The 23214-nt window shown below is 35.4% G+C and overlaps 1 protein-coding gene across 2 annotated transcripts in view; it reads right to left on the bottom strand.

Annotated features, from left to right (window-relative positions):
* Nucleotides 1-23214, bottom strand: part of SCLT1 (sodium channel and clathrin linker 1) — a 171556-nt gene that overhangs the window by 37662 nt on the left and 110680 nt on the right. For both annotated transcript variants that reach the window (XR_015553827.1, XM_004426501.3), the window contains exons 17-18: nucleotides 21735-21927; nucleotides 15113-15309 (exon numbers count right to left, since the gene is read on the bottom strand). Coding sequence is in view for 1 of the 2 variants with exons in the window: in XM_004426501.3 (XP_004426558.1) it covers nucleotides 15113-15309; nucleotides 21735-21927 (390 nt within the window). In the remaining variant the exon portion in view is untranslated. The remainder of the gene's footprint in view (nucleotides 1-15112; nucleotides 15310-21734; nucleotides 21928-23214) is intronic.

The raw sequence follows: 23214 nt of genomic DNA, 5'->3' as shown, positions 1-23214 counted from the left end.
TGTTTTCAAGTTCTTTGGATAAATACCCAACAGTGGAATAGCTGGATCATATGGTAGTTCTATCCTTGATTTTTTGAGGAATCTCCATACTGTTTTCCATAGTGGCTGCACCAGTTTGCACTCCCACCAGCAGTGTATGAGAGTTCCCTTCTCTCCACATCCTCTCCAACACATGTTGTTTCCTGTCTTGTTAATTATAGCCATTCTGACAGGCGTGAGGTGATATCTCATTGTAGTTTTGATTTGCATTTCCCTGATAGTTAGTGATTTTGAACATCTTTTCATGTGTCTGTTGGCCATCTGTATATCTTCTTTGGAGAAATGTCTGTTCAGGTCTTTTGCCCATTTTTTAATTGGGTTGGTAGTTTTTTTGTTGTTGAGATGCATGAGTTCTTTATATATTTTGGAGATTAAGCCCTTATCAGATGTATGGTTTGCAAATATCCCACTTGATCATGGTGTATAATCTTTTTAATGTGCTGTTGAATTCAGTTTGCTAATATTTTGTTGAGAATTTTTACATTTATATTCATCAGGGATATTGGTCTGTAGTTTTCTTGGAGTGTCCTTACCTGGCTTTGGTATTAGGGTAATGCTGGTCTCACAGAATGAGTTTAGGAGTGTTTTCTCCTCTTCAATTTTTTGGACAAGTTTGAGTTTGGAAGAGTTTGGATTGGCACTAATTCTTCTTTAAATGTTTGTAGAATTAAAAAGCAAAACCATCTGGTCATGGGCTTTTCTCTGTTGGAAAGTTTTTGATTACTGATTCAATCTCTTTACTTGTTATTAGTCTGTTCACTTTTTCTATTTCTTCATGGTTCAGTCTTTGTAAGTTGTATGTTCTAGGAATTTATCCATTTCTTCTAGGTTATCTGATTTACTGGCATATAGTTGTTCATAGTAGTCTCTTATGATCTTATGTATTTCTGTGGTATCATTTGTTATGTCTTCTCTTTCATTTCTGATTTTATTTAATAGTCTTCTCTCTCTCTCTCTTTTTTAAGTAGTCTAGCTAAAGTCTGTCAATTTTGTTTATCTTTTCAAAAAAACAGCTCTTAGTTTCACTGATATGTTCTACTGTTTTTCTGGTTTCTATTTCATTTGTTATTTCCTTCCTTCTGCTAACTTTGGGCTTAGTTGGTTCTTCTTTTTGTAGTTCCCTGAGGTGTAAAGTTAGGTTATTTGAGATCTTTCTCTGTTATTAATATACATATTTATCATTATAAACTTCCCTCTTAGAACTGCTTTTGCAGCATCTGAGAAGTTTTGGTATGCTGTGTTTCCATTTCTGTTTGTTTTGAGATATTTTTTTATTTCCCTTTTGATTTCTTCCTTGACCCACTGGTTATTTAGTTTCCCTATATTTGTAAATTTTCTAGCTTTCCTCTTATTACTTTCTACTTTCATACCATTGTGGTCAGAAAAGATACTTGGTATGATTTCAATCTTCTTAAATTTGCTAAGACTTGTTTTGTAGCCTACTAAATGATCTATCCTGAAGAACATTCTTTGGGCACTTGAGAAGACCATGTATTTTGCTGCTGTTCTATATATGTCTGTTAGGTCTATTTGGTGTAAAGTATGGTTAAAGTCCAAGGTTTCAATGTTGATTTTCTGTCTGGCTGATCTATCCATTGCTGAAAGTGGGGTACTGAAGTACCCTACTATTGTTGTATCGTTGTCTATTTCTCTCTTCAGATCTTAGTATTTGCTAATATATTTAGGTGCTACCATGTTGGGTACATATATATTTGCAATTGTTATATCCTCTTGATGAGTTGACTCCTTTATCATTTTATAACGACCTTGTCTCTTGTTACCATTTTTGGCTTAAAGTCTGTTTTTCCTGATATAAGTATAGCTACTCTCACTCTCTTTTGGTTTCCACTTTGAGCCTATGCATCCTTAAAGCTGAAGTGAGTCTCTTGAAGGCAGCATATAGATGGATCTTGTTTTTATCCATCCAGCCACTATGTACTTCTTAACAGAGAATTCAATCCATTTACATTTAGAGTAATTACAATATGTAAGGACTTACTAATGCCATCTTATTAACTGTTTTCTGGCTGTTTTGTAGTTCCTTTCCTCCTTTTTTCCTCTCTTGCTGCCTTCCTTTGTGAATTGGTGATTTTCCATGGTGATGCGCTCTGATTCCCTTCTCTCTATCTTTTGTGAATCTACTATAGGTTTCTGCTTCATGGTTACCATGAGGCCTACATAAAACATCTTATAGATAGAACAGTCTATTTTATACTTACAGCAACTTCACTTGCATACAAAAACTCTACCCATTTAATCCCCCCTTTTATGTTTTTAATGTCGCAACTTACCTCTTTTTATATTGTGTATTCATTAACAAGTTATAGTAGCTATAGCTATTTTTAATATTCTTGTCCTTTAACCTTTATACTATAGTTAAGTGGTTAACAAACATCACGTTTCAGTATTAGAGTTTTTTGAATTTGATTTTATACCTATACCAGTGTGTTGTATATTTCCATATTACTAAGTAATGTCTTTTTATTTCAGCTTGAAGAACTCCTTTCAGCATTTCTTGTAAGGCAGGTCTCATGGTCATGAATTCCCTCAGCTTTTGTTTGTCTGGGAAAATATTTATTTCTCCTTCATTTCTGAAGGACAACTTTGCTGGATAGAGTATTCTTGGCTGCCAATTTTTTTCTTTTAGCACTTTGTATATCATCCTATTCTCTTCTGGCCTATTAAGTTCCTGCTGATAGCCTAACGTGGGTTCCTGTGTAGGTTACAATCCTTTTTTCCCTTGCTGCTTTTAGGATTCTCTTTGTCTTTGATTTTTGACAGTTTCATTATAATGTGTCTTAGAGAAGATTGATTTGGATTGTAATAATGGGGTGATCCATTAGCTTCATGACCTTGAACATCCAAATCTCTTCCCAGGTTTGGGAAGTCCTCAGACATTATTTCTTTAAATAAGCTTTCTGCCCTCTTTTCCTTCTGCAACTCCAATGATCTGAATATTGTTTCTTTTGGTGGTATCCCATAGATCATGTAGGCTTTCTTCACTCTTTTTCATTATTCTCCTGTAAGTGGGTTATCTGTCTTATGTTTGTGTCTCCTCAAAGCTCCTATTCTCTAACTCACTGATTCTTCTACTTGATCTATTCTGCTGTTGATGCTCTCTATTGAATTTTACATTTCATTCACTGATACCTTTTGTTGCTCCTATAAATTCTGGAGCTTTCTCTGACCTTACATGGATACACCTACTCCATGCTTCTTGCTCCTTCTTGTGGCAGAATTATTAAGCTTGTACATCTCCTCTCGATCCCACTCCAATGTGTCCAAATTTGTATTTTTTTTTTCTCCAACAGAGGGCTATAACTTCTCTTCTGAAAACCTAGACTTCCACAAAGTCTCTCTCATCTGTTGGTGTCTGCCCAAGTCAGTGATTCCCAGGTGCTCCCAGACTGCAGCTGAGAGGGGCTGAAGCCAGTTTACAGGCTCCTGTCAGTTCCACAGCCCATACTGAGGTCTGTGTGCCTATTACCTGATGCAAATGTGGGCAAGACTCCTCCTGGGTCCCTTAGTGTATGGTGCTGGATTCCACAACTCCCACAGAGGTACTTGTGGATGGATGACTTAGTTTTGTAGCTGAAGGTGGGGACAAAAAAAAGATGTCTTATGTGGCCATGATGCTAATGTCACTCCTCTAAGAGGATTCTAATTGGGAAACACTATGTGCATTTCTTGACTTGGAAGGTGGTTACACTGGTGTTTGCAATATACCTTTTGTTAAATGTACATTTTTTATGCATTTATGCTATATTATAAAAATGTAAAAGAATAAAAAGGGTAATGCCAGTGGACTCTAATGTAAAAGAGGTAACATAAGAAATATTTTTTTAAAAAAGATAGTGAATAAAAAATGGTTTCAGACACTAAGTACTTCAGCAATTCAGAATAGGAAAATATCATTGCAGACTGGAGAAACACAGGCAACTTGAGGAAAAAGGTGGTGCTTGAGGTGGAAGTTAACTTTCAAAGATGAGTTCAAAGGGCAATGTGAGGAAATATTTACACGTGATCAAAAACTTGCACATTTGCTCTTGTGGTGGTTATAAAATATGTCCACAAATTCTTTGAGACTATTCTTTTTAAAAAGTGGAGCCTAATTCCTCTCACCTTGAATATGGGCTTAATGTAGTGACTTCCTTCTAATGAAGAGAATAAAGTGGAAGTGACATGTGACTTCAGAGAATAGATCATATAAGGGACTGTGATTTCTTCTTTGCCTTCTCTTGGATTGTCTGCTCTGGGAGAAGACAGCTTCCACATTATGAGGATACTTAAGCTTCTCTGTGGAGAGGCCTATGTGGCGAGAAACTGAGGCCAGCCTGTGGCCACAGACAGTTAGGAACTCAGATTTTCTACCAAAAGCCATGTGAGTGAGCTTGGAAGTGCATACTCCAGCTCCCATCAAATCGTCAGTTGACGTCTCGATTGCTACCTCATGAGAGACCTTGAGCCAGAATCACCCAAATGAGCTACTCCCAAATTTCCTGACTCATGAAATTATGAAATAATGAATGTTGTTTCTAAGCCACTAAATTTTAGGGTTATTTGTTATATAGCACTAGATAACTAATGCAGTTCTAGAGTCACGGCAGTGGGAATAGAAAGATAGGAGGCATTTCAAGAACAATCAATAGGACTTGGACACTGAAAAAAGATGAAGACAAAGAATGAGTCAAATACGGCTACAAGGTTTTATGCCCAGGCAATTAGGGAAATAGTGGTACCAATAACAAAGAAAATATTGTTAGAAGTAGAAATCTTTTTTGAAGATGTAATATTGTAAATTAGGTTTTGGAATGTAGAAATTAAAATAATAACAAGAATATAGTAAATATCCTATAGATAGTTACAAAATTGGGACAAACACTAGGTAAGATGTAGAGCTGGAATGAGTGCAGTGGAGAATTCAACAAAGAGGTGATATTAACAGTATAAGAATAGTTATCTTTTTTAAAGAAAAGAATTTGAGAGGATCAGAATGTCTAGGTTATTTGAAGCTTATGTCTGAGTACTTAGAGAAAAAAGTAAAAGGAAAATTATTGAAGCAGCTGGACAAAATAAGGTTGATAATAAAACATAAGGAAGAAAAGTTTTTAGAAAGAAAAACTATTTTCACTTCAAAAACTGGCATAGGGACCTTAAACTCTACAAATGAGAGAGAGAAGAGAGAGTAAAAGAGAGGGAGGGAGCTAATTAGTTTTTTTTTTTGGGGGGGGTGGAAATCATAAATTTCTTTTTTTTCCTAATGGGCCACATTGAATGTTCAGGAGAAAGAGGTTAATAATTCAGCAATGAAGCTGAGAGTGAAAGTCCTGAACAGAGAAGATCAAATCAAAATAATCTCTGTGGGAATAGTCATTCCATAATACGATTAAACAAGAACTCCCTTTTGTGATAGTTCTTTCTTAGATTTCAGCATTCAATTATCTTTTAGTGCCAAGATTTGTTTGCATTTTAAAAAACAACAAATGTAGACATATTTCATTACATAAACATTTGCTATTACAGAATTTATAAACCAGGAATCATTAAAGATGTCATATACTATTAATTTTTGGTTATCAGTATCTTTCTGTTCCAATAAATATGTTCCTCCAAACTGTTATTCACTGCTGAGCTTTGGATCTTTACTTCTGTAGTGTATTTCCCACTTTCAACTCTCAAGCCAGATCAATGTTTATTCCTAAAATCTATTATATTTCTCAGCATTTGAAAACTGGATTTGAGTAATCAGAGAAGCCTTTTGTTACCTTGATTTAGCTCATTAGGAGGACTTTTACTAAAAGGTGGATGACTTTCCAATCTAGTATCACCTTGTTAATATCATCAGTAGGTACTAAAAGCATTGAGTGATTATATCAAACAACCACAGCTACCAGGGTTTCATGTTTTGAGATTTACTCTGCATATTTTCACTAAGTATTTTATCCAACTTTTTTTTATAATTATAGTCCATCTGGTTTGTCGCCCATGTGTTCTCTATCTTCCTCTAAGTTGATTCAAGTCTACTCTCTTTCTCATCTTACTCTCTGTTTTGATCTTTTGTGCCACATGTGGCAACACCTATATTTTTTGCCCATGCCAGATCTCTGCCTCTGTTTATGTTTTGGAAGAGAAATAATTCATGAGAATCATTGATTTGTCTATAATTGAAAACAGAACCACACAAATTTTCCCTCCTAGAGACTTACTTTAGGGGTTATTTTAAAAGTATGAATCATTTTAAAGCATTTAAAACTATTTTAGTTATAACAAATCAATTTATAAGGCATTTGTTGCATAAGTTAAGGTGATTATTGGTCAAATATATTTAATCCTACATATTAAAATATACATGTACAAAATATAAGATCTATATAAAAAAATCTAAGATATCTGTAATTTTTGAAGACACACTTTGATTTCTCTGAACTAAGAAAATAATATCCTACCGAAATAAAGGATAATCTCACAACTCACAGACTCCTACAAAATAATGGGACAACTCAAGGGAATCATGTAAAAATTCCTTGATAATAAAACACGTGTATAACTGACTTAAACTACTTTTCAAAAAATCAAGTAGTATTCCTGAAGTGACAAGCTGTAAAGGGCCTTAACCTTTCTAGCCCAGACTACAAGCAATGGACATGGTTGTATTAAAACTATTTTGACAGACTCAAGGCAATTAAATTCAACATTCTATGTGCTTCCTTTTGGCAAAGCACTTTGCTTCATACTTCCAGTGAATACAAACTAAAACAAAACACATTCACTATCAATAATCTACTGGGAGTGATTAGCTGGTGTGCACAAGTTACATACACAATATAGCAAAACCTAGGACATCCAAGAAAAATATTTTAGGAGTTTAGCATAGGATAGAGACTACAATAGTCATAAATTTTCTCAGTAAAACATATGAATAGGCACAATAAATGAACTATATGTTCACAAACACTGTATATCTGTGTTTGTATGTGTGTGCACACATAGATATACCTATACCACAAATAGCCTCCTACCAGTTAAGTCAGGTTTTGCCACCAAAGTGTAGGCAGCCAACTTAGGAAAAGACTGTTTTCAATCTTTTAGAATTTGGAATTGCATATGATGAATTGTGGACCTGTATAAATTTTTTAACGTTCAGAGTTTCCTCATGTGTGAAATGGGGAGTGTGATGGTTAATTTTATGTCAATTTGTCTTGGCCATGGTGCCTAGATTTTGGTCAAACATTATTCTGGATGTTTCCATGAGAGTGTTTTTGAATGAGATTTACATTTAAATCACTGGACTTTGAGTAAAGCAGAAAGCCCTCCATAATGTGGGTGGGCCTCAGATACTCAGTTGATAGCCTGAGTAGAACAAAAAGCTGACATCCTCAAAGAAGAGGTAATTCTGTAGCAGATGGCCTTTGGACTTGAACAGCAACTTTGGCTCTTCAGATCTCCAGCTTGAATGGCTTTGGACTCAAACTGCAACTCCCTCCTGAGTCTCTAGCCTGCCAGGCTCTTCCATCAGACTTTGGACTTGCCAAGCCCCCACAATTGTGTGAGCCAATTCCTTAAAGTAAACCTTTTTATACACACAAACATACACACATCCTATTGGTTGTTTCTCTGGAAAACCTTGACTAATACAGGGAGTATAATAGCATTTACTTCATGAAGCTTTTGGGATGATTAAATGAGTATGTAAATTGTTTGGCAAATAGTATATAATTTAATTATAGCTATCATGAATAGAATCTTTAGACTGATGTTCAGTTAAATTTACTTTGTCTTACACGGTTTCATACTTCCTTATGTAAACATTGGGAACTGCCCAACATCACAAATTAAATTATGACAAACATATGGTGGTGGCTTTGGACTGCATCAACTTAGCTAAGCTAGAACTACGTTTCCCAGCATTCCCTTCCCTGCCTGGTACTGGGCTGGTACTGACCATAAAAGAAACTTGTACAGTAGGCTCTGAAGACTGGTGGGGCCCCGGGCACTCTGGCAACTCACGCACGTTGTTGCTGATATGTTAGGTCACTATGCTGGTGTGGGGCACCACTTGGACCCACAGCAACTCCATTTTCTGCCTCTTGCCAGATGTCCTCTTTCAGTGTCTTGGGTCTTGTGGAGATCATGGAGAAGAGCACCAGCTTCTCCTGCACGTCAGCCACGGCAATGGTTGGAGGTGGTGAGAGACAGATGAAAACAGGGCTCCAGTTCGTCCTTATGAGTTGCTCTCATCTACACCCAGCTTTCCTTCATGACTGCTGGTTTAGCTGACCAGTGGTGACTTCAGGGTTAACACCAGATGCAGAGACAACTGCATTGCATTGACTTCCCTACCAGCTCCCACAATTGTGTAAGGCCTAATTCTCAAAATAAATCCCATATTCTGTATCACTCAGAGTAGCTCTGTTTTCCTGAATAAACCCTGATACATACAGGAATTGGTGCCAGAAGTAGTTCCAGAGGGATATAACCTTATGAATGGGTCCTCTAGCTGGTTATGGACTATCTGGAATTGGTTCTCCGCTTTCCTTGGGGACACTGGTAATCCATGGTATGCAATCGCAAAACAGTTACTTAAATTGTCACCTATATAATCAAGTACCTATAGAGGATAAGGTTTTGAGTGAACAAGTAGTCAATGACATAGAATACTGTAGTGAATAGAGAGTATATTGGGGCTTCTCCTACCTCCTAGGTAGGAGAAATTTGAGAATGAAAATAAAGAGGTCAGAGTTTTAAATTATGAGCTCAAAGTCCAGGTTAGGGAGCTGAAAGCTACTATGAGTACCCTAAAAGAAACCCTTATCTCCTCTGGCTGCAAAGCTGAGATTTCTGATAATCAAATCCAAAGTCTAATCCTGTGGGTGGCTGAATTACACCACAAACTGAATTCCCAACCTTGCAAGGTCTCTTCTTTCCTGAAAATTGGGATGGAGACATGTGAACAGACAGACTCCAGTGAAGCTGGGGCCTCAAACCTCTAAATTCTCCCATGCCTCCTTTGCCAGTAGAAGCAGTCCCGCCCCCTTGTTTGGATAGGTAAGTCTCTTTTGCCTGAAGAATTTGTAATGGCTTCAGCTGAGGGAGTTGCCTTGCAAAGAATAGGTGACTCCCTTCAGGATTAACCTCACCAGCATTCACTGCTTCTACATCTATATCCAGATTCAAGTCTAATAGGCTGTAGCGAATGAGGTACAAAACAAGACCTGTGAGGAGGCAGAATATGCCAAAACAATTACGTGATTTTGCAAATTTTATATAGACAGAATCTGGAGAGTACATGTGAGAACAGAACCTATGGGTGCTTGATTACAGTAGCAGGAATAAAACATTGGCTTAGGCCAGTGATACGAGTTCACAAAGCAGATATTCTGGATTCAATGTGTTAGCTTGAGTATCTCGGTTTGCTTGGTAGGTTGAACATCTGGATTCAAAGATGACCTATGATACTGAAGGGTACAAAGCTCCCTGTTACAATGTAGAGCAGGGTTTCTCAACCTTGGCACTTTGGCTGGAAATTTTTTTTTTTTTTTTTGCTGAGGAAGATCTGCTCTGAGCTAACATCTGTGCCCATCTTCCTCTATTTTGTATGTGGGGTGCTGCCACAGCATGGCTTGATGAGCAGTGTGTTGGTCTGCGCCTGGGATTTGAACCCACGAACCCTGGGCCACCAAAGTGGAGTACGCGAACTTAACCACTATGCCACTAGGCCGGCCCCATTTGGTTGGAAATTTTTTTGTTGCAGGGGGCTCTTCTGTGCATTGTAGAATGTTTAGCAGCATCCCTGGCCTCTATACACTAGATGCCAGTAGTTTCTCCGAATGTCACTGGATATTTTTAAGACAAATGTTCCAGGGAGGGGAAGAGGACAAAATCGTCCCCATTTGAGAATCACTAGTGTAGATGAAGTTATCAAAGGCTAGGAAGATTGGAAGGCTAGAGTGGGTTTTTTAATGTAAAACCAGCTCACGCATTGTTCAACTCTGTCCCTCAGGAGGGTCCAGTGGACATTCCCTTCACCAAGACTATGAGAAATGCAGCTACAAGGGTTGCCCCAGTATCCCTTAAGAGCTCTGTAGTGGTTATTCTCTGTGGTACAGAAATGACAGTGGGAACAGCTACCATGGAACCATGGAACTAGGCTTCCTGAATTCAATGGAAATGATAGGATTCTCAATGGCAAGAAAGATGCCAATGGTAGTGGCATTAAATGCCATTACTGGAATGGGCAGCAGAGCTGAAGTAGTAATCAGAAGAGTCTGATCTGCAGAGATCTTTGGGGTTTGCTAGTTTGATCACTGTGACCATAGAACTGAAGTAGATGGGCAGCCTACGAAAGTCTTATTTGATTTGGAGAAGTAGAAAAGCTCTAGCAGCAATAGAAAACTCTAGGTCTTGTGACTAGCAGTCTGACTTGAATCACTACAAGAGTGTGTCACACACAGCCATTTAACCAATTCTGAAACTTGAGTCAGTTCACAGACTCAGAGCCCTTTGGGTGAAGGAAGGGCTTGCAGGTTCCTTTGAAGAAGGGCCCTGATACACAGCCACATATACTTCCTCCTGGCCTTCCTCTAAGGGACCTGTGAAGAGTTAGCGGAGTGACCATGCAATGAGGAAGGGGAAATCCAGACATTTTCAGGATTACTGGACACTGTTGCCAAAGTGACAAATTCCTGGAGACTCCAAATACCGTTGTGGTCCACCAACCAGAGGAGAGGTCTATGTCAGTCAGGTCATCAATGGAGTTTTGTCTTCAGTTATCTCACAGTGGGGCCAGTGTGTCCATAATCCTATCCTGTGGTTATTTCCCTGGTTCTGGGATACATAATTGGAATAGACATATTGAGCAACTAACTGGCAAAATCCCTACATTGGTTCCCTAACCAAAGAAGTGGGAGTACTATGGTAGGGAAGGCCAAGTAGCACTTGACGAAGTACAGTCATGCACTGCATAATGATGTTTTAGTCAATAATGGACCACATATACAACGATGGTCCCACAACATTAGTACCACACAGCCTAGGTGTGTAGTAGACTATACCATCTGGGTTTGTGTAAGCACTGCAGGGGAGGATTAATAACATGTATACATGAGAGAAACCCAGGAAAACCAAGTAACTTGCCAAAATGGTCAAAGCCCTCAGCTTAAACATCATCCTCAGCTAAAGACGAAAGAAGATGTTGAGGGTGGGAAGAGTGTCAGGGACTTCCACAGGAAAGGAAGGCAATTCTCAGGTAGGTGAAAAGGAGCAAACATTTGGAAAACAACTGTTTGTTTGGCCACACAGAAACAGAAGAACACAGAGGGGAGCCCAACAAACAGGCTCTTCTAGGTTCCTCCCTGTCTACTACCTAGTTCATGTGATGCTAAGGTGACAGCTCACTTCCTGAGACAGGTTTTTCTGTATGAATTCTTTTAGGCAGTTAAGGGGGAGGTAACAAGAAAAACTTTCTGAGTCTTTTGTTTCTTAAAAATAATCAGCCTAAAATAATCCTTACATTAAAAAGACACATTTCGGGGTGGTAAATTTTCCCCTTCAGTATACTCTATGACATTCACACAATGACGAAATCACCTAACAACACATTTCTCAGACTGCACCCCGGCTGTAAAGCGATGCATGACTGGACAGTGAGTACAGGAAGGGTAGAATAAATGTTTGATTTTTCCCTTTATTTATCTGTTTTTCAAAAAGAGGTAGTTCCATAGCATCACCAAAGGTGACCAAAGACTTTTTTTCTTCATTTAATATCATTCTGGTCATGAATTTTTAACACATTTGATATGTTTCAATTTACTGTAGACATTCTTTTTGATGTTCAGATTGCCTCCTCAAGTTGGCTCCTGGGTCCTTTTGACATGACCCCAGTAATCTTGATACCTTCTTTGCCTTTTGCTACAACAAAGTGTGTTCTAGTCTCATCTTGTACTATCCCAGATCTGTAAGCTATCTCTTGTGCTATCCCAGATCTGTAAGCAATCATTTCTCTAAGGAGTCCTGGTTTCTTTTAGGATACCTCATTGCAACTGAATTCTGGTCACTGTTTCTAGGTTCTTGTAGTGGAGAGAGCTAGGAAATACACATTTTTAAGAGTAAAACACATCATGAATTCATGTACTAATATTTCCAATTCCAATTTAGAATTACAAGTTTTATTTAATTTGAGTTTCTTCTCTCTTATGATGAAAATTTTGGTTCTTAAAGACACTTATATAATTACTCAGTTACTTTATCCTATAATTATAAGTTTCAGAGTAAAAATACCAATATTATTTCTAACAATATGACTACTAAAAACAGTTTACGATTTTTTGCATTTCCTTTTATCCTTAGGCTTTATCTCACTAGGGATATATAGTCTAATTACTGTGTGTAATGTCACTTGAAATAATTCACCTGTGTAGTTAAGCCATCAACTTCCTACACAATTAAGTTCACCTGTTTAATTTTACTTTCAACTTTTAGGTATTGCTTTTTAAATTAAAATTTAATTAAAACTTAAAAAACAATTATACAAACATTTATATAGTTTCAAAGTCAAGCCTAAAAATTTACAAAACAAGGTTCATTCAAAGAAGTCTAGCCTTCATCCTTATCTCCTTCTCTCCACTCACAGATAACCATTTTAATTATTTTTTGGCTACTTTTCTATTTTTTATAAAAAGGATGTGTGTGTGTGTGTATGAATGTAGTGTATACATAGCATGTTTGTATATATATGTCTACACACACACACACACACACACACACACACCCCTTACAGGGTAGAATACTATACACACTCTATATTACTTGTGTTTTTTTCACTTAATATATTTTGGATACTGTTCCACGTGCTAGGATTTTGACTGGGATTACACTGAATCTATAGATGGTTGGGGGAGTGTTAACAAATTTATAATATTCTAATCAATTAATATGATCTCTATTTACGTAGGCCTTGTTTAATTACTCTTAATATCATAGTTTTCACGTAGAAGTCTTACACATCATTTGTTAGATTTATTCCTGGGTATTTGATGTTTTTTAATGCAGTGTAAATTTTACTACATTTAAATTTTTATTTTGAAATGTTTGCTGTTGGCATGTAGAAATGCAATTGATTTTTGTATATTCACCTAATAATCTATCAATTATTTTGGACTTTCTACATATACAATTATGATGTCTATGAAGAATGACTGTTTTTCTCCTTCCTTTCCAGTTGCATACCTTTTATTTCCTTTTCTCGCCGTAGTGCACTGATTAGAACTTCTGGTACAAATATTAATAGAAGTGGCAATAGTGGACTTTTTTGTCATCGTCTCAATTTTCAAAGGAAAGTTATTAACATTTTGTTGCCATTAAGAATCATGTTTGCTTTAGAATTGATACCTTTATAAAATTAAGGAATTCTATTTCTAGTTTGCTAAGAGATATTCTGAAAAATCATGAATGGAATTAAATTTTATCAAATGCTTTTTCTGTATCTATTGAGAAGACCTTATGATTTTTCTCTTTTAATAAGTTAATGTGGTAAATTACAGGAATTTATTTTCTAATGTTTTAATAATTTTGCATTCCTAGAATAAAATCAAAGTGGTAACAATTTTTTTTGTTAGTTCTTTAATGCTGTTAATAGATGCTTATTATAATTCATCTAACTTTTTTAGTTGTTGTAAAGGGCTGGTCCAAATGGCCTAGCTCACCATTAACTGGAAGCAGAAATTATCTTTTTCTCTTAAATTCATTCTAAATACTTTTTCTTTCCAGCATTCCACCAAAACTGCTCTTATCATGGTGAAGAAAGACCACCACAGGGTGCCAAACTGAAAGGTCCATTCTCAGTCCTCACCTTACTCAACCAATCAGAAGCATTTTTATAAAACATAATGGTTAAGAGTATATTGTCTTTACCCAAACTGTCTGAATTTGAAACCAGGATCTGTCACTTGGTTAGCTATGTGACCCTGAACAAGTTCCTTAACCTCCTTCAGCTCTATCTCCCTCAGCTTTTCTATCTGTAAAATGTAAATGATAATATTATCCACTTTGTAGGGTTGTTGTAAAAACTAATTAAGTACATGTAAGTTGTTTAGAACAAACATGTTATGCACTCTATAAATATCACCTATATTTATTGCTTATTCTCTTTCCGAATTTTTTTTTTTAACCATCCTGTCTAGATGTTTATTTCTCTGGATGTTCTTTCTCAGTCTCTTTCAGTGGAATCTTCATCTCTTCAAACTTTAACTTTTGGAACTCGGTCCTCAAACAGCTTAATTTCTCTATCTAGACTTCCTTTCTACACATTCTCATCCCACGACTTTAGAAATCACGTGTATGTTAATGACTCCCAAATTTATAGCTCCTGTTACAACCTCTTCCCTGAACTCCAAACTTATGCACCCCACTGACTAGCTGATATCCTGACTTTAATGTCTTTTAGGCAGCTCATACTTAACATGGCCCAAAGCAAACTTTTTTTGATGATCTCCTACCCTTGAAAACCTATTCTAAGTTACCATCATCTTATACTTGGGTTATTAGAGCACTGGGCTACCTTCTTCCTTCTTCTGCCCTTGCCCCTACAGTCTATTCTTCATACAGCAGTCAACTGATCTGCTGAACATTTAAACTTCATCATATCACCTTGCTCAAAGCCCTAAGCCCTCCATAGCTTCCCACCTCATTCAGCATAAAAGCTCAAGTTCTTTCTGGGCAGCGGGGAGCAAACATTTTCTTAAAGGGCCAGAGGGCAAATATTTTAGGCTTTGCAGGTCAAACAGATTCTGCTGCAACCATAGGACATTATTATGCTACACCTATATGCAAACAGTATTAAGATTCTAAATTGTCATGTCCAGCAAAAATCATTGTATTTTGTGGAATATGCCTAAAATTTACAAAAATATACAATATTAGTTTTGGTTTATAATGCTTAATATTTTTCATAGTAGTTCAATAAATATTTGCTGAATAAAAATATAAGTACAAGGCCAAGAATTACACATTTTTACAAAAAGACTATGGCAAGGACATTATTTCTTCTGTAAAATGTATCATTTAATAGTGGACTTACTTTAGATTACTGATTCTAATTTCTGCACTTTCAGTAAGTTTCTTTGCTTCTTCTTTCCACCTATTGGCCGCCTTCTGTTGAGTCATTAAGAGATGCCTCAGTTCAACAGTGGAATTTCGATTACTGTCTTCCATCTCTCTCAATTGAACTTCAAATCCATGTTCCTTTACTGAAAATTCATGTTCCATTGTACTGATCTAAGGAATAAAATGAACATAGTATCTTTTTCTTTTCTGTTATTCTAGGAGATATACTGATGAATGACATATACTAAAGGAATTATTCATTATGTTTGTGGCATAGAAATGTTTGGATGAGAAATATATATAAAATTAAGTTTATAATTTGTCTTCACAAATGAAGACATCCTTTATTATAATATAAATTTAGTGAAACCAGAATTATGAGAGACTATAATTTTTTGCAACACTTTCCCCAACACCTTAAAATGCCAGCAGCAAAAAAGTATACCATGTAATATAAAACTGCTCTCATTATCTACTTTTACTTTTCTTGCCAGAATCCATGGAAAATGTTCATGCTCTCCGTAACAAAGAGTTAGGTTTTTACTCAAGCCATTTTTTTTAATGTTTTCTGGCTTGTTATAAAGGATATAACTCAGGAACAGCCAAATGGAAGAGATATATAGGGCAAGGTATAGGATGTAGGGGCTGTGTAGAGCTTCCATGCCCTCTCCAAAAGCGCCACCCTCCCAGCATCTTGATGTGTTCACCAACTCAAAGCTCTTCAAGTCACTTTTGATTTACATACCAAATTTCAGACTGTCTCTCAAAGGGCTTTGTAAAGTCAACGAAAATCATATACAGGAATTCCTTTACCACTTCAATTACAGTATAAGTGAATGATGTATTTTTTTTTAGGAAAAAAAGACTATAAATAATGATTTTCAGAACCTCATATGGAAATGTCTTCATTTATTTCTAGGTAATTTATGTCATTATAGTAAAAATACCTTACTGCAGAATGAACATACAAGTAAACACTCTTTGAATACCCTAGAAGCTTTCTCAATTGGGCGTTCATGGAGAGAATTAAGCCCTAAGGCATCCAATGTATGTAATAAATTGCCTTCTCTTGTATGCATTTAGAATGAAACTATCTATTACCATCCTTGAGGCAACTGAGAAAACAGTTACTAGAACAATTTCTTTGGTGTACTCTCAGGCCATCTTTATCTTGCTACACTAAAGAAATATTATAAAGAATACTTATCTTGTGATATTTTAAAGTAATGTGCTTTAAAAATGGTCACAGCTAACATGGCTTCTAGTAATTCACTAAATATGGCTACTTTCAAACTCAAAAAAGAATTAATAAGGGACTCAACTTTACCAATTCAAAAAACACAGAAAATCCAACAAGAGCAAAATCCATAGCTCATGGAGGAAAACTGCAAATACCTTGCCTCCACTATCTCTGCTAAATGCACCATGCTTCCTAAGACTCTCAACTCTGCTTTCTCAAATAGTACATGAGTAGAAATTTAAGACTTCATAAATACTGGCACTGGAAAAACAACCTTAGATTTATTAATTTTGTATTACTGCTGTGCAAGCTTCCTGAGGCTCCTTGACTCCTGCTTCTATTTTTATAATTTTTGAATTATTGGATTCAGCAAGTTTGGATTTGAATACGCTCCTCCTCCTTCCCTGCTTTGGTCTCCACTTTCTCTAGAGAAACCATCGTTCTGGTATCTTAGGTGGAAGAGACTATTTCCGTCTCTGTCTCTCTCTCTCTCACACATACATTAAAAATGGATCTGTGCATCTATATAGTTTTAGAACTCTGCCTGCCTAGTTAACTCCTAATTTCCACGTGGAAAATCTATTTGTAACTGGACCAGTCTTGCTCTAAGGTACTTCATGATAACTTGGTCTCTGTCTACTTCTACAAGCTTGTGTTATGCCACTATTCCCTTCTCTTTCTTTCTGCCACAATGTCTTCTCATTCTTGGGTCATTGTCACATGTTGTTCTCTTTGCCTGGAATGATCTTTCCCCTCCTGCTTATCTTAGTTATTTGTATTCAACTTTTAGAACTCAGCTTAATTATTGCTTCTATAGGGAAATTCTCTTACTGTCTATCTAGACAAAGTCAAGTCCCTCTGTTACAAACTCTACAATGCCCTATACTTTTCCTAAAGAGCATTTATTAGTTTGTAAATGTATGTTTAAAGTTTGCCCATCTTTAAAGTTTAGTTAAAGTTTGCAAATAATAAGTTTTTAAGGGTGGGGACCATGTCTTTTTTGTTTATTATTACATCTCCAGCAGCTGAAACATAGTAAGGTTGTCAAAACACATCTGTAGACTGAATAAATGACTGCCTTTGGCGTCAAAATTCAGTCTTTAAACAAACCCCAGATCCTTTAGCTGATGCAATTCCAACCATTAAGTTGGACAGGTCTGCAGTGATGTTGGAAGGCTAAGGGCCACAACAACTGGGTCTCCTATAACAAAAATCCCACTGATGATTACATTCAGAATGTGGGTAGTAAAAAAAAAATGTGTGGTCTTCCTCCCTTCTTCCTTTGTGCCTTTCCTCTGCAGAGAACTACTTTCATGAGTAGATAGGATTGCTAAAAACTACCTATTTCCTAATTTTATATACTTATGAGGGGTATTTAGATCACAAAGAAATGGAGAGCTTTGGTAGAAAGAAAGGAGGAGTTAGGAAAGGAGAAAGCTAGGGCTGAAAGGAATGCAGTGGCTTTAAGATCAAATGAAAACTTCACACAATAGTTGGTAAGGTTCTTAGCCAAGTGACCTCTTAATATCCAACTGTCTTGATCTTTCTGGCTCCTTTCAGTTTATTTACGGAAGATCACACTCTTTTTCAAGGGGGAGAAAAGTGTAGCAGTAGGTTCCTATGTTGTCAAAGAAGGAATCAGCTACAAAGCAGCAGTTTATCTGACAGCCCTCCTCCTCCATAAAATAGAATTACAGCTATCTAGTTAGTTAAGAGGTTCTGTCCCTTATTTACCAATGATTCTTCTCTTAAGCTAGATGCCGATTTGGCAAAAAGGGAGAATTTTTGGTGGGATACATGGGGTAGATGAGCTTTCTGTCATCTTTTTGTTCTCCAAAACATCAGTTATTATCCTGAACTATTAAAGATAGATCAAATGCAGTACCTGATAGGGGAAATTCATTGATTCCCATCTCCCTCATTATAAAAATCAAAAACATACGTATATTGTAAAATAATGGAAAATATAAAAAATTAAAAAGATAAATATAAGATTTCTGCAATCTATAACTCAGAGATAACCACCTCTAACTTCCACATAATTGTTTTTATTTTTGAATTTTTAAATTGAGATTAGTGTATATAGGACTACAACACATATAAATTATATGCATATATTTTTTTCTTATTTTTTAAAAACAGGATATAGCAATATAAATACATTATAAATTATTTGGAAACATGATTTTTAATGATGACATAATACAGTATTTTATAGATGTACCATAATTTAATTGTTCTCTTATTTCTAGATAGGTTTATTCTAATTTATTATTATAAATAATGCTGTAATGAACTTATTTAATTATAAAATATTTTAATTTTTTCTCATGACTAAATTTTAGATGCTAAATGTGTACCATTTTACACTTTCAGCTGCACACTGACTCACACTAATTCTGCAGTTAATTAATAATAAGTTTAAACTTTTAAAAAGTTATTTATTAGCAATTTTTTTTCTTAGGTTGTGAATTCTGTTCATGTCTCATACATATTTTTCTATTGGGTTACAAATATTTTTCTTTTATAGTTTTAAGAGCTCCTTATAAATGAATATTCGGCCTTTGTCTTTTGTCATATTTATTAAAACTATTTCCCCCAGTTATTTCTTTTTTAAACATTTAAAAATAGTTTTAAATGTTTAAAAACTTTATATATTTAAATCTATCAATATATTCATTTGCAATTTTTCGCTTTTTTTGTTTTGCTGAGAAAGTTCTTGCCCGTCTATCAGTTAAATATTCACCTACATTTCCTACTAATGTTTTATAGTATCATTAAGAGTTTTTAGTTATTAATCCATATGAAACATAATATAAAATTTAAAATATAAGATACAGATTTAATATTTTTTCACCAAAGTAGACTGACTTTTTTATTACGCAAATGTTTTAGTATGGGAACTTTCAAGCATACACAAAATAGAAAGAAGATTACAACAAATCCCTATATAACCACCACCCAGCTTCCATAATCACCAAACTCACAGCTGCTCTAGTTTTATCGATACCCCTACCCATTTTCCTCTGCCAAGATTTATGTCTATTCATCACTTTCATATAATGAAATTAATAGACTATAAGCTTTTTTATGTCTGGCTTCTTCGACATTATTTCTATGAGACTCATTCACTGTTGCTTATAGACATAGTTCATTCTTTTTCATTGCTGTATCTATTCCCTTATATGAATATACTACAATTTATTTATATAATCTCATGTTGATGGACCTTTGAGTTGTTTTCATATGATTAAAACTTCTATGAATATTCTTGTACACATGTTTTGATGAACATAAGCACTCATATCTGTCGGGTATGTAGCCAGGATTATTTGGTATGGTATGTGTGTATGTTCAACTTGAAAAGATACTGCCAAACAGTGGTTGTACCAATTTACAGTTCCAAAAGTATTGTATGAAAGTTTTAGTTGCTTTACATCTTTATCAACACTTGATATTGTTAGTTTATTAAAATTTTAGCCATTCCGGTAGGTGTGCAGTGATACCGCACTATAGTTTTAATTACATTTCTCTGGTATATAATGAAGTTGAACATTATTTCATATATTCTCTTTTATGAAGTGCCTATTTAAGTCTTTTGCAAATTTTTGGAAATGGGGGTATTTGTTTTTTCCTTATTAACTGTTAACTGTTTTTTCTTTATTAATGATTTCTTTATTAATTGGTTAACAGTTTTTACAGTCTGGATATGAGTCCTTTTTTTGGTTGTATGTATTATAAATATGTTCTTCCACTTTTCACTCGCTTAATGGTGTCTTTTGATGACTGAAAAATCTTAATTTTAATGAAATCCAATTCATTTATCTTTTCATTATAATTAGTGTTTTTTGTGTTCTGTTTAAGAAATTCTTTCTCATCTAAGGTCATGAAGATTTTCTCCTTGAAGCTCCATTGTTTTATATTTTGCATTTAGGTCTACAAGGTAGGTCAAATTAATTTAAATGTATGGTGTGATATAGGAGTCAAGGTTTATTTATATTTTTATTTTTTTTGGTGAGGAAGATTAGCCCTGAGCTAACATCTGTGCCAGTCTCCCTTTATTTTGTTTGTGGATAGCCACCACAGCATGGCTAATGATTAGAGTAGGTCAGCATCCAGGATCCGAACCAGCGAACCCAGGTAGCTGAAGTGGAAAGCATGGAACTTTCACCACTCGGTGATGGGCCGGCCCCTCAAAGTTTATTTTTAAAATATGGACCCAATTGATCTAATATCATTTATTGTAAAGGTAATTCTTTCCCTATTGAACTGCAGTGGTGCCTTTGGTGTAAATGAGGTGATTATGAAAAATGAGTTTGTTCATGGACTCTATTTTGTTCCATTGATCAAGTTGACTATTCTTATGTCAATAACATATTGTCTGAATTACTGTAGCTTTATAGCAAGTCTTGATATTTGGCAGTGTGATTCTTCCCCTTTGTTCTTCAAAGATTTCCTATAGACTAAGGCACAAAGTACAAACTACTTTGTACAATATATAAGGTTCTCTTTTTCAGAGTTCAAGCTTTTATAAACAACTACAGTGCTTGATACTTGCAATAGAAGACATTCAATAAATATATGTTGATATGAATTAGGTTGGAATGTGACCTCTTATGAGTCCTCATGGTAACAAAAAACCAAGTGAAACACTAACACTACCACCCCACATCCTTACTATGCAACTGCAAGTTATAGATCTTTATCACAGAGAGTTAACAATACTTTTCACAAAAGTCGCATGAAATGCGGAAAGGCAAGCAACATGTTGATGGGGATACCTGTGCTTCTTGAAACTCCCTTAAACAGGTTATCATGTCCCTATTGCCAAAGCACGTAAGCATTAAAGTTAAAAAGAGGAAAAGGAGAGGGAAAATAAAGGGGAATTTTTTTCTAGAGGAGACTTTTGTCCCTTTTCTTCCTATCATGGAATTTTTAGACTACCTATGAGAGGTTCTCAGAGCATACTGATATAGCATCCTCTATACAGCTAGTTTTAGAGTTCAATTTTCGAGAGGCTTTATAGAGGAAGAAGAGAGGATGGCAGTCTGTAAAGTTATCGAATCTATAGTTTTGCTAGCACTGCTTAAATTGCTTTGGCAGGAATATCCGTGTATTTCATGGTTGGAAAAGAATTTTTTGTGTGTGTGGATAGTGAAAGCAATCATTTTCAAGTATGCTTGCCAAGTTCTACAATACAGAAAAGACTGGTTAACGCTCTGCATTACGATTTAGTGCTATCTGATAAGGCAAAAAACAAAAAAGACTTAAAAATGTTTTACTAGGTCTCCCCAAATATTCTCTACATTTTGGTTTTCACAAGTACACATTTAACTCTACCTACTCTTGAAAATACCTTTAATTTGGCTTTTTTTTGAGCCTCAAGAGCAATCTTCCTTAAATCTTCAATCTCTTTCTGTAATTGTTCATTTTCTTGCTGAAGTTTCAGCCTGTGTTCACTGACAAATCCACAGTTCTCTCTCTCAGACTCCAATATATTTTGAAGTTTCTGAATCATTTCTTGGCAACGTGATATCTCTTCTGAGGAACTGATTAAAAAAACAAAAGAGTTTTTAAACTTAATGATCTGTAATAGAAGTCAAGAAGTCTGTCTATATTTTATAGTACAGACTTTTGTTCTCTTTGTTCTGAGCCGTTTCTCTTCACTGTAGACTTAAACTACATGGTTTTACAATGTTATACCAGGCAAATACATTCAACTTAGCAATCTTAACTAAGAATAGATAAACTGAACTGTTATCACTCACCTAGAAAATCTATGGGAAATTTCTCTCAAATTTTTACTAACATTGAGGACACTGTGTAAAGAAACTGGAAGGGGATAAACTGAAGCTAATGGTAAGGAAGGTGAAATAGGTAATAATCAAAACTCCTTTACTTCATCAATCAACTCCATAGGAAGACACATTAGCTGACTATATTATTAAATTATAATAAGATCTAATTCATATTTTCCTGTTATATGTCTTAGAAATGCTTTTTATAAATTCTTAGTTCTATAAACTTCTTGTTTTATCACAGTTTAAATAGGTTACATTTCTTGAACTTTCTCAGCTATGGATTATTGGGTGATATAACCTCTAAACATGTATATTGCTTCATAATACTGCTAATATTTAATCCTATCTTTTAAAATTTACATCTTTTCAATCCCACATAATCAAACATTGTGAACATTCCCTGGTCAATAGGTGTCACAGGGAATATATAAGGTCCTTTATTCCCATAACACTTGCAGCTCTTTTTTCTTATCTCGATCTTGGCATATAAAGTCACTAATGAAATGATGGATCTAGGCCATGATCATCAAAGGATGCCAAAATTAGAAAGATGCTAAGATCAAAAACAACCACACGTTATGTGCCTCCAAAGAGAAGTCCAAAATATCACCATCTATAAAAAATTCTTACAAAAAAATGAAAGCTGGATCCGATCAAGCCTCTTGATTTAATTACTAGTTTTTAGGAACTATGTAGGACAGAGAAACAAGGTAAATGATACCACATATGTGTATGTAGGTAGAGGAAACTCTACCATACAAACAACCCAGTTTTTCAACAAACTGTAAGAAAAAAATAGAGAAATGGTGGATACCTACAGTGTGTGTATATATATCCCCATACACACAAACACACACACACACACACACACACACACAGACACACCACCTTTTCTTTATCCATTCATCTGTCGACGGACACTTAGATTGTTTCCATATCTTGGCTATTGTGAATAATACTTCAATGAACATGGGAGTAAAGATAGCTCTATGAAACAGCGATGTTGTTTCCTTTGGAGATATACCCAGAAATGGC

The sequence above is a fragment of the Ceratotherium simum genome, chromosome 12 (genome assembly GCF_057802395.1).
Source record: "Ceratotherium simum simum isolate JZ-2026a chromosome 12, ASM5780239v1, whole genome shotgun sequence".
NCBI lineage: Eukaryota > Metazoa > Chordata > Mammalia > Perissodactyla > Rhinocerotidae > Ceratotherium > Ceratotherium simum.
This window is presented reverse-complemented; position numbering and strand designations above follow the sequence as displayed.